The 15,796-nt window shown below is 36.1% G+C and overlaps 2 protein-coding genes across 4 annotated transcripts; one reads left to right on the top strand and one right to left on the bottom strand.

Annotated features, from left to right (window-relative positions):
- The first annotated feature begins 338 nt into the window (after positions 1-338).
- Positions 339-5,434, top strand: LOC125065011. The gene is made up of 6 exons (XM_047672401.1): positions 339-743; positions 830-955; positions 1,822-1,863; positions 1,936-2,003; positions 2,387-2,590; positions 2,665-5,434. Exons 1-6 carry the CDS (start codon positions 410-412, stop codon positions 2,752-2,754), a joined length of 864 nt encoding a protein of 287 aa, XP_047528357.1. The 5' UTR covers positions 339-409; the 3' UTR covers positions 2,755-5,434.
- A 493-nt stretch (positions 5,435-5,927) lies between these two features.
- LOC125065010 lies at positions 5,928-14,751 on the bottom strand. Of its 3 annotated transcripts, none has more exons than XM_047672398.1 (5): positions 14,315-14,751; positions 13,751-14,002; positions 13,503-13,616; positions 10,338-10,659; positions 5,928-8,760 (listed from the first exon to the last, which is right to left on the bottom strand). In XM_047672398.1, exons 1-5 carry the CDS (start codon positions 14,450-14,452, stop codon positions 8,576-8,578), a joined length of 1,011 nt encoding a protein of 336 aa, XP_047528354.1. In that variant the 5' UTR covers positions 14,453-14,751; the 3' UTR covers positions 5,928-8,575. The 3 variants fall into 3 exon arrangements, with proteins under 3 accessions (XP_047528354.1, XP_047528355.1, XP_047528356.1); XM_047672399.1 differs by having other exon boundaries at positions 13,751-13,999; XM_047672400.1 differs by having other exon boundaries at positions 13,751-13,984.
- Positions 14,752-15,796: the final 1,045 nt, after the last annotated feature.

Here is a 15,796-nt window from a genome sequence, read left to right as displayed (position 1 = left end):
AATTTTTGACTTATGTCATAATTCATTTGGTATGACATAATCTTTGACAGTTCGATCCAAAGTCGACTCGATGTCTCAGACCTCAGTCAATACAAATACTTATAATGAACATGGATTTATATGTTATTGAATTTATTAAAATATTATGATATTTAGATGTATGTTTGTTTTGATGTCAAAATATTTAAAAAATTAAGTTTTTTCTAATGAAAACATAATTCTTACTTTTTATTTTACTTAAATCATAAGGTCCGCAACATGGGTCACCATACATAATGCTTTTATAAAATGACATATGACAATTCTTTCCGTAAAACGAAACGAAAACACAAATGAAATATAATTTACGTAAAAAATATATATATTTTTTAGTTTGTTTACTCAATTTGAGTCATAGACGTTTATAAAAATGAACTCAGTGCGATTAATAAATAGATTTTGTAGATTTTCAATAAGTAATATTAATGTTTGCTGTCATAAAAAACCTATCAAATTCTACGTTAGACATAGTGCGACGATGGGATGTACAAACTATAGAAAATTTACTCCCCTGATTATAAACATTCGGCGCTTAGGGTTAGGACCTACTTCGAAGGACTTTGACGAACCAACCCAATTATCGGGGCCGTTGACAAAAGGTCACGCAACAGAACTCGTCCTACGTTTAAATAATGAAGAGAGGAAAATGTTATTTAACGCATTACAGGAGTATGAATCGAATATAATCAAAGAAGAATTTGAAGGTTTCGTTATGTTTTGAGAAATTTTAGTGTTCTTTTTTATTGAAAAATGTTCTTTCATTTGAAAAATTATCAATTCATTGCTTCAGACAAATTGGCTGGACAGCGATGGAGGACTAAACTCGGTAGACCTAGCAAGGTACCTACGTTAGGTGACGTCGACCCCACTGGATCCTATTGTCCTGTTCCTGAAGACTGGCTAAAGAAAAAATATGGTAATTTTCATAAATATAATGTGCTGATGAGGTATTTTGTGGGATTATTAGACTGGTGCTATCTGGATGTTACATTATCTTTACCTGTTCAAATTAAAATTATCTTTCGTTTAACCTCATTTTAAGAGATAAATTAGTATTTGCAAAAGTATTTTAAAGATATATTCATATTTTAAGTATAATAGTTCTTATATATTATTATACATTTATAAAACAAAATTCCTTTTATTAATAACTTTGTAGTAACAACTGTTTTGGTTATAGTGATAGTAAATTCAAGGGACCTAGGTGACTAGGTGACACCTAGTCACCTAGGTCCCTTGAATTTAAAGCTGACTTCTGGGAAATTCATCTGCCTATAGTAATGATAAGTGTAATGTGAAATGTGTTAAATTTACATTACATCAAAATCAGTGACTGATTTTGAAATGTTTTCAACGTATCAAGATATACATTGTATAATATCAGCAACGCGGAAAAACCATGCAAAACGAATAGATTGTATCAGTATCGGCTTAGAACAAAAGCGTAGAAATAAAGTATGATTGCTTATCAACTCATCAAGATTTAGAAATTCCTGTTACTTGTAGGCAGGTACTTTAACAAGTGATCTCTAGAAAGAACATTCAAATTTAAAGATGATTAACGAAAATGACTGATTGCTGGTAAGGCCAAAATCCAAAATGTTTCAGAAATGCGAATAAATCAATTTTTGATTCCAAAATATTTGAAGACATTCATTGAAATTTCGTATGATCTAGTCGTAGTATCTAATTTTAGGGATTCATTCATCATTGCTATAACCAAAATTCATGGTTTTTTTTTGTTTAAGAAAATTACCTGTAATGAGTGAATTTTATTTATAGCTGCCAAAGTGCCGATACCTTCAACGAGGGAATTGCTTCATTGTGAGTGTTATTTTTTTATCGACTTTTATATTTTAAATATAAGTAATTAAACATATTTGCATATATTTTCAGTGTCACTTGCAAATTCTATACCGTTCATTGGTTTCGGATTCCTGGATAATTTCATCATGATAATTGCTGTGAGTTAAACTTTATTAGTAATTTCATATAGCAAAATAAATAAAAAATATTTTACTTATTATATATAATGTGTTCTAGACAAATAATAATAATATAATATATGGTACTATACAGGGAACTTCTTTAGGAAAAAAAAAACAAAAAAGTACTTTAGAAAAAAAGAGGTTTGTTGTTTTTTTTTAGAATAAATGTCACACCTAAGTCTTCTTAACGCGATTTAATTCGATTTAATTCAAACATAAAATCGTTTTTATCTAAATTTATGGGTTATTTTTCCTAAAAAAGTTAAACCTCGTTTCCCAAGAGCACCATTTTGGAGCTTCAGCTTCTTTTCGTTTCGCACTGATTTCGGAATGAGTCACGTTTCCGTGTCCGCCACCAGGGCGACAGCATAGAGAGCAGCATGAGCGCGTACATCACGCTGTCGACGATGGCGGCGGCGGCGCTGGGCAACACGTTCAGCGACGTGATCGGCATCGGCTCGTCGTACTACGTGGAGCGCGCCGCCGCGCTGCTCGGCCTCGGCGCGCCCGCGCTGTCGCCCGTGCAGCTCGACATGCCCGTCAGCCGCCGGTTCGCCAACATGGTACCCGCCTCCCTCTGATACGGCCGCCGAGAGCTCGCCTGGGAAGCGTTACTTATGACGACGTTCGGTTTCAGGGTCGGGTGCTAGGTATCACGCTCGGCTGCTTCCTGGGGATGATACCGCTGCTCTTCAAGGACGAGGAGAAGAAAACTGAGACTAAATAATCGTGTGACTATTTGAAAATTATTTTACGTACTAGCTTACTGACATCGATGTCAAAAATCAGTAAAGCATGGAACGCTATGATATATGGAAAAAAATAATATTTAAGCAGGCGAAAAATAAAAACTTTTTGATATTGTTATACTAGATACACACTTCTATTTATATCACAAACACTACTCAACAGACTGGACGTGGACCTGTCAGGGTTTTAAACCGTAAATGAATATGAACATGCATATTCATGTTAACGCATCGTCTTAAGTCACTTCCTCGAACCGAGCTTGGGTGCTCATAGGTTATTCCGTGTGACCTTTATTGACCTAATAAATTCTTAGGATAGTCTAACAGAGCGCACATATCGACCAATGAGGTGCGAGTATTTTGTTCCCTAGGAGTTCGACTCGTGTAATGGACTTAGATTGTTACTTAGATTGGGAAAGTGGCTTCAGCTTTCTGACGAGAAGTTGTTAAAGTAACAGCTTTGTCACATAGTCCTATTTAGAATAAGTAAATAAAATAACTATAATCGCTTGTATAGTGTATATAATTATTAAATACTATTAAAATTTTATATGAAATATATTCCTTTTGTGAATAAAGACTAATAAAAATAGAAGCACAATTCAAATGCACTGTTAATATTTAATATTAATCACAGTATCGAGCACAAGTGTAAACACATTATTCGTAATTATATACCTAGTTAACTTTTCATAGCTATATATTTTATTAATATATTCGATATTAACTAAAGATCTAAATAACACAAACCACTTTCAAATGTTTTAATAGTTAGATACTAACAAAACGTAAGCTATTGAATTCTATATATATCATCAATTATTATGAGAAACAAACATGAAAAACTTTGCTTAACAATGCTGCGGGTACCGTCCATAGTAAGTTGTTACTGACGTTCGAATAATTGTATTAGCAATCCAACGTGTCATTTCGTTATACTATATATTATGTACGATGTACGTAGTACAAGCTCACATTAACGAAGAAAATATTATCCGCCTAAGTTAAGTCGGAATCGAGATCGTGACTTGACTTAGTATTTTCCTAGACTGCCTTCAATGTGTATTACTATTAATGATTTAGGTTATTAAGATATTAATATGATATCGTTATATGCGTTGGGGTAAGATCATATCGAGCAAATTTCCGACTGTTCTTGGTCTCCAAGTAGTACGAGCTAATAAATCTGCTTCTATTGACTGGAGAACTACTCAGAAAAAGTGGTCGAATCGATCGGTCCTATCTTACACCATTAGCCAGTTGAGTCAACGCACCCAAGTAAAATTATGTGTATTATTTTGTATGAGGACAAAATGGAGAAGTGAACAATTTCAACAATCTACATTTATAACCTAAAAACTTTTATTTCTCGCTACTTAAATCAAATTTACACAATGGGCTTTGATAAATCTCTGTTATTTAGTATTGTCATTGAACTTATGTTTTATAATTAAAATATACAATTTGTTAACTATGGAAATGTATTATATTTTAATTTAAGTTTATTTGAAGATCTGTACGCTATACTTATCATTAACTATATATATTTTATGTATACTTATATATTTAATATAGCACATCTTACTTAACTGTGCTAAGCATTTTGCAATTTATTATTTGTTCGGTGGTCACACATCTCGAAGTCTAGATAGATAACGCGAGTACACCTTAAGTGTTCATATTTTGCAAGGCAATTCCGTACGCTAAAATAAAATAAAATTCTCCCTGCTTTCGATCGGCGTCGTTAGGGGTACTAAAATGTGAATACTCATAATTTAGAGACTACTATGGAGCGAATAGAGATCTTTTATCATTTAATAGTCTATATAAATTAAAAAATTATGTGATTATCAATAAATTCTAATCTATATTGGAATTATTACTTTTAATCTTGGAAAAACATAGCTTATATAAAATTTTTTGTCTATCGCTGCTTTGACTCAGCGCTACGAACGTTGTTTCGTTAATACGCAATGTAAACGCAGCAGATACGGTCGCGTGCGAGCTTACGTTTCGCGGTACAGAGGATTTGATTTTGTCAAATGTACCAAATCGTGCTGTATTGAATATACAATCTGTCGCACTTACAGTATCTACCTTTTTATATTATTATATCTACGGTGGGGAAGGTGTGTTGTGTAAATTTGTTTCATTACCAAAGATATAAACATTGCAAATTCTATAAATAATTATTTTATATTACTGGGTTAACAAAAATAAGATTCAAGTATTACATGTCGTCTGCGCTAGTACTTATATATCTCATATGAAACATCACACATATTAATATAAGAGTACACTGAACAAATACCTCTTTAGGTTTAGAGGTGCCGCAATAAGGGTTGATGCCTTATGGATACATACGTGGAGGTATAGCACAAGCAGCTCCTCGCAAGCTCCTCACGATGTTTGCCTTTGTTGCGGTCTAAATGCCCTCGTGGTGTTTGTCCACAACTCTGCCCAGGATGCACAATTTGTATCCCTTAGGCTATCTAGACTATCTAGAGGTGAAATATACGTAACAAATACTACTATTAATGTATTGTTTGAGAATTTAAAGTTTATTGATGAATAGAAATAATGTTTATTTTAGACAATTTTTGTTAATTTATAGATACGTTTTAATGCATCGACAAGAAATAAAAGATTATAAAACTGTACAGACTTTTCATTTAATATATTACCGACCAGAATTGAATATGACATTTGATAAAATTAGGTATAGCCTTTTACGTAATTAACTTTCTAAATAACAAATTAAAAAAAAAATATTACATTAATTACTTTAAATGAATAATAATTATTTACAAAATCCAATTAAAACGGCAAATATGACTGTGACTCAGAAATAGTATGTCTGAAGTTTGGTGCATCAGACGAAGTCGCGGCAGTGTCCAAGTGCACACCCTTTAAATGTATTACGCTACAAGGTGCTCCAGGCTGCTTCGCTTGTTTGAAATGGAAACAATTGCGAACGATGGCAATCAAAGTAAAATCAATTATCATTGTAAAGTTTGGATTTTCATAAAGAACAAACACACCAAGTATAGGCACTTGTTTGTTACATAATAAAACAAAAAGAGAAAAAAAACAAGCATTCGATTGTCATAATAATTTATTCACAGAAACAAAGTGTTACATATTTTTGATAAATCGCATACACCGCTCTAATTAAATAATGTTGACATTTCGAATCGAATTTGATGACAATATAATTTCGTTACAAAACATTTAAAAACCGATTGTACTACAAATAAATTAAGTGAGTTGAGATATTGATTTCCGGTTTATTGGAAAATAATCTGAATTTGTGGAGTAAAATTAAACAGGCACAATTCGTTTACAATATAATTGAGGGTTCCATACGTCTTTATTTACAAATCAATTATCATATTAACACAATATTACAAATTTTGTATTCAATTATATTTCACAGCCAAAATTGCACAGTACTCTTAATGCCGTCACTGGCACAGTACTTCCATACTTAAGATATTTTTGTGATAAAATAAAAGAGTTTCTTAATATGTGAAAATTTCACAACGGAACCCACAAACCAAACATTCGATTTATTTTATCTTATAGTATAATGTCTGCTAAAAGTCGTTTACAACTTTTATAAGGGAATATAATTTTACAATAATTATATACTCCCTCCTTACTTTATACTAATATGAGATCCTTTACGTTACTAATGTGTACTTCGACGTCACTTTATACCGAATGTTAATTAACCGCTGAACGAATACTATGCATAAGCGTAGCCCGGCCCTGGAGGTCATTACTGAGATAGGAATACTAAATCAAAATTAGTTTAATAATTTAAATTGTTTAGTTATCAAAATTACAGGAGTTTGCACAAGTAAGAATAAATATTGCAAAATTAACCAATATTGCAAACAAGCGAAATGTTTTCAATTTCTCTTATCAGTATGGATTTCTGAGACCCTCATCGGATCTAAGGGCTCGCTACGCCAATGGTGCTGTGCATTCGAGATATAAGCGGTCACCTACAACTAGAAACATATACATTTTAATGTTACATTTTTAATATTATTTATAAAATTGTTCTTAGAGCACTTCAAAAATTTCTCCCTTTAACATTGTTTTGTAATCGACACCGATTACGTCACGTTAGCTGCCACGAATTTGAATAAACGGACTTATTGAAACAAATGTTATAAGAGGAGATTAATTTCAGGGCAACGACACCGGGTGGTTTGAGGCTCTTATTGTCCCATAACAAATTATCTTAGAAAAATTTTTGATCAGGGCAACACATTGTCGTATATTATCGGTTTGTTTTGTCAATATATATTATTAATATATTAGTTTACAAAAATATTGCTGATAAGATTGCTAATTGCCTTTAAATAGGCAACCTACCTACATTAAAATACGTTGACGTAACATCTACCGCCCCGTTAATAATTATCGTATAACCTATAACCACACTATGCTTTGTATTCTTCTTCCGAATGTCAGCTCACTGATCACAGAAAGACAGAAATCGGCGTGTAATTATACTGCCATACAGATGCTACTTTTAAATAACTTTGACGAAATTTCAATTTAATCTCTTTGTACAAATTACCTAAATTGTATATTGTAACTGTAACTGAGACAAAACAACGATATATGCGTTATAAGCGATCTTTACAAAAATATTAAGTAAGGAGAACGGCAGTAGCGTATAGAAGCAATACAATCATTTGTGTGATGAGTCACACACAGACAGCCGACCTTTAGATGCGTTCCATCCATTGAATTGGTATGAATGGTTGTGCATTTTCAATTTTATAATAAGATTAATATTCAGTGGCTAGTCGATTATCACCGCTTCTCCACAGTAATAATGAAATCCTGAACATTTAACTGATTAGCAATTCGGATGTTCTAACGCGGCGACGACGTCCTGCGGGCCCAACACGAGCTCGTGTCGCGCGTCGCCTCGCTCGGTCGCTGCGTGAGCGTGAGTTCGAACCCTCCTCGGTTTCAACGTACATTTAACGTCGGAAATGTCATTGTTCTTGCTAACTGTACGGGCGTTTCGCACGCTCGGTACTTACATTATATGAGCGATATTAAGTACATAAATTGTATGTAAATTTTACAAATTTTTTGTACTTAATATTATAAATTGTACACAATACATAAGCTTGTAAAATTTATGACACGTACTATATAACTTATCAGTGGTATATAGGGTGCTATGGTTTATATTGTACAAATAAATAACTAATAAAGTGCTAATATATATTTACAATTTACAAAAGAATGATTATCATGGAGTGCTAACTCAGTCGCCGCGGTCTGGCGCGGACCACGTCGCCCTGGGTCGCTCCGTACGAACTTATAAACAGATAAGTGTGACAATTCACTAAAATTAACAAAAAAAGCAATATTTAAATCACAACCGACAGCCGTTCAACGGTTAAACCAGAGGAAGTGTTAGTATCCACAGCATTTTCATATATACAAATACATTAATGTCAAAATAAAAAAAATCACTGTTTTAGATCACTGAAATGCTCGCAAAGCATAGAGTCACATTAAATACATTCGTCACACGCGCCGATCGTGTCATTATCGAACCACTCAATACATGGATAAGAAAAGGTATAATCTATAAAAAAATGTAAAGTTACCTGTGATTGGGAATGCCAACTGTAAATTCATCAAAACAAATCACTCAGCACTCGCGGCGCGCCCGTCACCGTCACGGCGGAATTTATGAGACTAAGGAGTGACGTCGGGTAAAGGTCGCGGGTACGAGCGGGCCAGCGGTCTCGTCACGCGTCAGTCGGCCGTGCGGTTGCGCGGCGCGCGGCGCCAGCAGCGCGCGGCGGACGCGGCGTAGCGCGACTCGTCGAAGGCGGCGCGCGCGCCCAGCACGATGCTGAGCGCCGACGCGTCCTGCCCGTGGCAGCCCGAGTACCGGTACTGAGGCTTCTTGTCGAAGCGGCAGCCCCCCGACTGCGCGCCTGTGGACGGCGGGTCGCCTCGTTATCATATATATTACGACTCCCTCGCGTTCGCGTCAATGTATACAGAATTACAGAATGAAACGAAAACGTTACTCGGCAGTAGACCTGTGTAGCAGCGTAGGGTCTGTCGGGCGTTATGTCTCATAACAAAAATAGGAATTACGTTCTTATTTATCAATATTTTTATGAAGCGACCTCGACCTTGGACAGATGACCGTGAAATTAAATAAACTTAGCTAACATTGTTTGTTGAATGCTTTTACCGCTAGATAAAAGTTTAAATTGCTCGTGAGGCACAATTTTTGCCTTGCCTTAGATTTATATTCTAACCAACCTTGGGTTGTTAAAGTGACATTAAAAGTTGAAATAAATGGTTACGTGCGCAATGCGCAGGCGCCACAGAGCGAACAGATACAGTAAAGAGTATAGTCAAAATATACAATAGAGAGTCCATTCACACCAATATTTGAAATCCAAAATAAAGAATATTAAAAAAAATGTATCATCAGTTTGTATATAAATCAAAAAACGTCCTCTATCGCCGCGTATGGTACAGGAGGCAAATGATTTTACGCGGATATAATAAAGATAGTACTTAATTGTTGCTTACGCAGTTTACGTCAGTGTTGCAGAACCATCGATAGTTTGACTATTGATAGTTTACCTCGAAAACTATTCACGATATCGATAGTGCTATATCAATGGTATCGTCTTGTATCACTACTATCGATAGTCTAGATATATACTATAGATAGACTAGATAACTCTCCGTGAGCACTATTGATAGTATCGATATTTTTGGACTATTGGTAGACAGTGATTTTAAATCAAAGAAAAAATATTTATCAACAGCAGCAACAGTGTTGCTAATATAGGTTCACTTAATCAGTATAACAGATTGAAACTTTTTGCTCGCACAAAAAATATCAATTATTTTTATTGGTTTTTGCAATACAATCCATAGTATCGCTGATATCAACAGTATCGATAAACTATTCCTTACACTTTAACTATTGATATATCGATTGATATCGATATGCAACATTGGTCTAAGCTAGATGCGGGTGCCGCACATAGATAGGGCAAGTTCAAGCGTCACCCTATTCTTAGCCCCGCCAGCTACCCCCCTCCATGGGTAATTGCTTAATTTATTTCTATCAAGTTATTTATTTTGCTACCGCGTAGATTTTATATCTAAAACATTAGGATCAATCGATCGAACTATTTCAATGTTTGGTATGATAAATTGTTTTTTTTTGCTAGTAGTGTGTTCGTCCTGCGAGGTTATTAATGGTTTAAAAATAATCATGTATGTTATTATATGCGAAAATAACTCAGTGGTCTAGTGGCTTGCATAGTAGGCCGTAAACACCGAGGTCGAACCGATATAAATATATTGCATCCCAGAGTCTGGGAGTGCTTATACTACCGTGACTCTGAAAGCGCTTTGGGAACGGTCGCTGTGACCGAAATCGGTGAAGGGCGATATCATCATCACCATACGCGAATACAAGGGGTGCTGTCGATGCATCGCCCTCCAACTGCGCTGCGCAGGCAGCAAGCGCTAGACCTACCTATGGGCATGATGCAGTCGAGCGTGAGCGCGCACTGGATCCACTGGCGCATGACGTCGGCCAGCGCGGGCCTCGGCGCCACGAGCAGGTGGCTCACGTCGAGCATCTGCACGAAGAGGAAGTCGTCGGTGCTGGCGCGCAGGTAGTGGAACATGCGCGGGTGCGTCAGCGACGTGACGGCGGCCCGGCGCGGCCACGCCAGCACGCCCAGCGCGCCCTCGCCCGACACGCGCGCCCACAGCGCCGCCAGCGCGCCCGCGGTGCCCGCCCAGCGCTGGGACACCTCGCAGTAGATCACGCCGCCCGTGCGGCTCAGCGCGTGCTGCGAGCCGCGGACTCATTAGCTCATACTATTTGAGTTAATACGACAGTGCACACGTGCAAAGTAGTAGTAGTAGGACACTAGTCCAGGAGATGACGACGGTGATAATGAGAAGATATTTATGTACTTCGTTATCCCAAACCCGTGGTCGAGTTTTTGTTGACAGGTAACAGCTTAGACTCCATGGCCGAGGTATAAAGCGTGGTATGTATGAATCATCATCATCATATGGAGCCAGTGTCTAAAGGAGAAAGTGGCTCACTTTCATATGGCCTATTTGTTCATACATAATGTCCTCTTTTCCAAAATAAATAAACTAATAATTAATATTTTAATAGAAATATAAGTAATATATAAGACCCGGCTGCGCGTATCTCTCACTAGTAACTTTAATCAACCCGCGTGTCGCATGGCGTCACATCGAGATAATTGATATTTTAGCTACACATCACTCGAGATAATTGATATTATAGCTGCGACTGAAGTCGAGCCGCTTATCGAAAAAACATAAAATGAAGACGTCTCATATTCTATCATCGATAAGATAAGGGATCGGCTGATAAGAATGTACTTAATGGATTTTATGATGTCATGTCAATCGTGTTCATTATCAATATAGTATGCGTGACACGTTTTAAATAACGAACACTTAAATATTATAGAAACTCGTACTTGAATGTTACTGCTAGTGCTATTAAAGTAGATATTTTATTCCTTAATTAATTACCATTAAAACCACAGTGGGTAAATTATGAACGTTATACAAAACTGAAGGAAATAATTAATCATTGTGTTTTCCTGTTAAGTACCTTTACATACGACCTTATTGTACTAACAGAATATTTCATATAGTTTGTCATTACAATGCTATACTAATATAATAAATGTGTAAGGTTTGTTTGTTCGAACGCACGGAGCAGCTACACTTTTATATAAATAAAACACAACAATAAACTCATCGCCCAACCATGTTTCATAACTTTAAATATAAAAGTTTCAATAATCATTATGGCCTGTTATATAAATTTTAACGCTGAACATGTAATATAAAACAGTCATTTCAAACTCCAGGATTGTGTTTATGTCACGGCATACAGCGCAGGGCCTGTTTGCTATAGAATTTTATTTCCAGACGAGTCGCACTCAATTGGCATTTTATAAGTCAAGATCTTTATTAATATTGGTAGGTTTTGAAAACATAAAATTATGAGTTACCGTTGTATATACAGAGCTACGACCATAGTGTTTTGTGATTATTATAGTCATTTAATTTCAGGAGTAATTAATCAATCTCAGAATGTATATCCGTTTATACAGATATATATAACAAGTTGCTACACAAGAAACAATTTGGATTTACAAGGGGTCGCTCGACAACTGACGCTGGTGTTGAGCTCGTTAAAAATATTTACAGGGCCTGGGAGGAGTCACAGGATGCCTTAGGGATATTTTGTGATTTATCTAAGGCCTTTGATTGTGTGCAACACGAAACTTTGGTCAGGAAGCTACGTCATTATGGAATTAGGGACACTGCACTCAGTCTTCTGATTTCGTATCTGAGCAATCGCATTCAGAGGGTTGATGTAAATGGAAAGAGATCTCCCGGGTCTCCAGTTACTGTGGGGGTCCCTCAAGGATCAATTCTTGGACCATTTCTCTTCCTTGTTTATATAAATGACCTGCCACATCTCCTAGGTGATAAACTCGAGATAGTATTGTTTGCTGATGATACTTCTTTAATTTTTAAAATAAAAAGACGTCTTTCAATATATGACGATGTGAACAATACTCTCTCTGAAATAGTAAATTGGTTTAGTGTTAATAATTTAATGTTAAATAGTAAAAAGACTAAATGTATTAAATTCACTACTCCCAATGTAAGATGTGTCAAAACGAGTGTACGTTTAAACGGGGAAGCATTAGATGTTTTAGAATCAACAGAGTTCCTTGGTATGACAATAGACTCTAAGCTCCAATGGGGCCCCCATATAAATAAATTGGCGAATAGACTTAGCTCTGCAGCCTATGCGGTAAAAAAAATTAGACTTTTGACTGATGTGGATACGGCACGCCTTGTGTACTTCAGTTATTTCCATAATATAATGTCGTATGGCATCCTACTCTGGGGTAATGCAGCTGACATTAATACTATTTTTGTACTGCAGAAGAGGGCTATTCGTGCAATTTATAACCTGGTCCCAAAAGATTCGTTAAGAGGTAAATTTAAAGAAATTAAAATAATGACTGTCGCTTCTCAATTTGTTTTTGATAATGTTATGTATGTACGCAAAAACATAAATGATTTTCCCAGAAATTGTGACGTACATTCTATTAACACTAGGAACAAGAATAAACTTGTTACTCCAAGTACCCGATTACACAGGGTTAGTAACTCTTTTTTGGGGCAATGTATACGTTTTTACAACAGGATCCCAGAAAACGTTCAAAATTATTCAATTATAAAATTCAAAAGAGTCGTTAAAGAGCGTTTGTGTGCTAAAGGATATTACAACACTAATGACTTTTTAGTTGACTGCACACCTTGGGAATGAAATGATCGCCTCCAGGCTGTTTCAAACAACTAATATATACTTATCATTGTACCTACATGGAAAATGGTTAAAAAAAAATGAAAAAAAATATATCCCGCTGAGTTTCTTTCGCCGGTTCTTCTCAGGTCCGAGGTGCTAAATTCCGAACCGGTGGTAGATTTTTGACAATCAATAAGCAAGTGCAAACACTTCTATATTGAATAAAGATTTTTGACTTTGACTTTGACTTTGACCTTAATGTCTACAGCAATTAAACTAGTTTAAATTAAAATAATGACATAAATTATAGACCTGGATAATAAGCGGGCGATATGCAGTGATACTCTCATCGCTGACGTGTGAGGGGAACAGCTGCAGGTCGAAATCAATGATGGCACACTTTGATGAGTTGCAATAGTTTGACACCTGGAATTAGTAAACATTGAAATTACATACAGTTACTAATAATTAATTAAACCACACTATACATATTATTATTCTGTTTACTTTTTATTAATGTCTTACAAAATAATTTAAAAAAATTAAGTATGCATCCTTACCACAGCCAGAGAATATGGTTTTAATCCTAAGTTATATACGAGAACTGTGTATGGGAGCTGAGCTGCATCCCGCACGAAGGAAACAACATTGGCATGGTCATCGTTTCGTGCATGAGTGACAATGACCGGCACTGTAGTGTTGTGCCAGAGATCTGTATGCCCCTCCAGCCCCACGAGGCGGAGGTATCTCTCCTCCTGCACCAGATGCTGCTCTTCTTCATCTCGCAGTTGCTCCTGGGTCAGAGAAACCTGCTTTGTTGTGATATTAATGCCTTTAAAATTACATGCACTGTGACAATTAAAGTAAACCAATCCCCACAAGAAAAGCTTTACAATTGTACTATTTTATTACATTTATTTCATTCAAAAAACATCAATGATTCATTGAATAGTCCTTTGGTGTTTAACACAATGATCACTAGGGTGTATCAGTATCCAGAAGACTTAAAACTGATTCAAAATGTATTTTGACAGTAAATAAGTATGGTATACAATCTTGCTGCAATCAATGATCATTCTTTCTATGATGTAATTATTATAAATAACAAATTACCAGAAAATTACCTGAAAATCTTTGATGTGCTGATGCGTTTGTGTGACAATACTTTGAAACGACTGCGGTGGCTGGGAGTGGAAAATTATCAAAAATAAACTTATTGCGAAAACTGACGTAGAAAACAGTAGAAAGCTTTTCGTTTTCATTATGAATGCATTATAACAAAATGCCCTTCTTATGCATTTCCGGTTTTTTTATATTTAAATAGATATTACCTACATTTTTGTTTAACAATCATTCGCAAAATAAAACAAATCAATATCACTGACAGAGCATACACACCCCAAAAATTATGTAAACATTAAAACCTTGAATTAATGCTATTATATTACAAGCAACATTTTATTTTTTGATAATGTAGGAATTACATAAACGTTCGATAAACAAATAATATCAAAATTAATTAAGTTTGGTAACAAACTCTGTCTTCGCCGCAATCATTTAGTTCAACAAATGTCAATTGTAACATGACAGCAATACCGAAACTTCATATATGACAGAAGGAACTTGTATATTTACAGATATGAAAACAACACTTGAGATGTAGGCTATGTTGATTGCTATGATGATCGTAATCGGAATTCATTTCTGTCTTGTGGATTGAAAAAAAGCAAAAATAAAAAAATTATACACATCCTGCTAAACAGGAAAGAAAGTTCATATACAAATAACAAATATGTGTCTGAAACAAACTTGTGTCTGAAATCGAGTCTTCGTTAAACGAAGTCTCTAACTGGGGCCGGCTAAACCTAGTCCATTTCAACCCCAAAAAGACGCAAGTTTGCGCGTTAACCGCAAAAACGCCATTCGTCGTATCTCCATGATTCGAGAACATTCCGATAGCCGCCACAGCTAGTATCGGAATACTTGGCGTTGATATTTCGAGCCTCGTTCAGTTCCGCGGTCAATTGGAAGGCAAAGCCAAATTGGCATCAAAAAACTCGGCAGGCTCGGTGTGCTCAGCAAGGCAAGACAGTATTTCACGTCGGCCCATCGTCTAAGACTATTTTTCAAAGGCAAATTCGGCCTCACATGGAATACTGCTCTCACCTCTGGGCGGGTGCTCCCCAGTACCAGCTCCTTCCATTTGACCGTATTCAACGTAGAGCGGCTCGAATTATCGACGACCAAGCCATCTCCGATCTGCTTGATCCTTTGGCTCTGCGTAGAGATGTTGGATCGCTCTGCATCTTCTACAGAATATTTCACGGGAAATGTTCCGAGGAATTGTTCGGATTAATCCCGGCTGATGAATTTCACCTTCGGAAATCTCAAAATTCCAAATATCACCTGCACCACCTAGATGTCCGAAAATCCACAACAGCGCGATTTTTAAGACATTTTCTGCCTCGCACAACCACTCTGTGGAACCAGCTTTCGCCGGCGGTTTTTCCGAACCGATAAGACTTGGGAACCTTCAAGAAAAGAGCGTACTTATTTCTTAAAAGCCGGCAACGCACCTGTAACCCCCCTGGTGTTGCAGATGTCCA

Source organism: Vanessa atalanta, chromosome 6, assembly GCF_905147765.1.
Source record: "Vanessa atalanta chromosome 6, ilVanAtal1.2, whole genome shotgun sequence".
Taxonomy (NCBI): domain Eukaryota; kingdom Metazoa; phylum Arthropoda; class Insecta; order Lepidoptera; family Nymphalidae; genus Vanessa; species Vanessa atalanta.
The sequence above is the reverse complement of the archived record's forward strand: the minus strand, read 5'-3'. Positions and strand labels throughout refer to the sequence as shown.

Coding starts and splice junctions, on each gene's coding strand:
- LOC125065010 (XM_047672398.1), bottom strand. CDS start 14,452: ATGAAAACGAAAAGCTTTCTACTGTTTTCTACGTCAGTTTTCGCAATA. Junction 14,003..14,314: donor AGCACATCAAAGATTTTCAG/GTAATTTTCTGG, acceptor ATCACAACAAAG/CAGGTTTCTCTGACCCAGGA. Junction 13,617..13,750: donor AACCATATTCTCTGGCTGTG/GTAAGGATGCAT, acceptor TACTAATTCCAG/GTGTCAAACTATTGCAACTC.
- LOC125065011 (XM_047672401.1), top strand. CDS start 410: ATGAACTCAGTGCGATTAATAAATAGATTTTGTAGATTTTCAATAAGT. Junction 1,864..1,935: donor AACGAGGGAATTGCTTCATT/GTGAGTGTTATT, acceptor ATATATTTTCAG/TGTCACTTGCAAATTCTATA. Junction 2,004..2,386: donor ATTTCATCATGATAATTGCT/GTGAGTTAAACT, acceptor GTCCGCCACCAG/GGCGACAGCATAGAGAGCAG.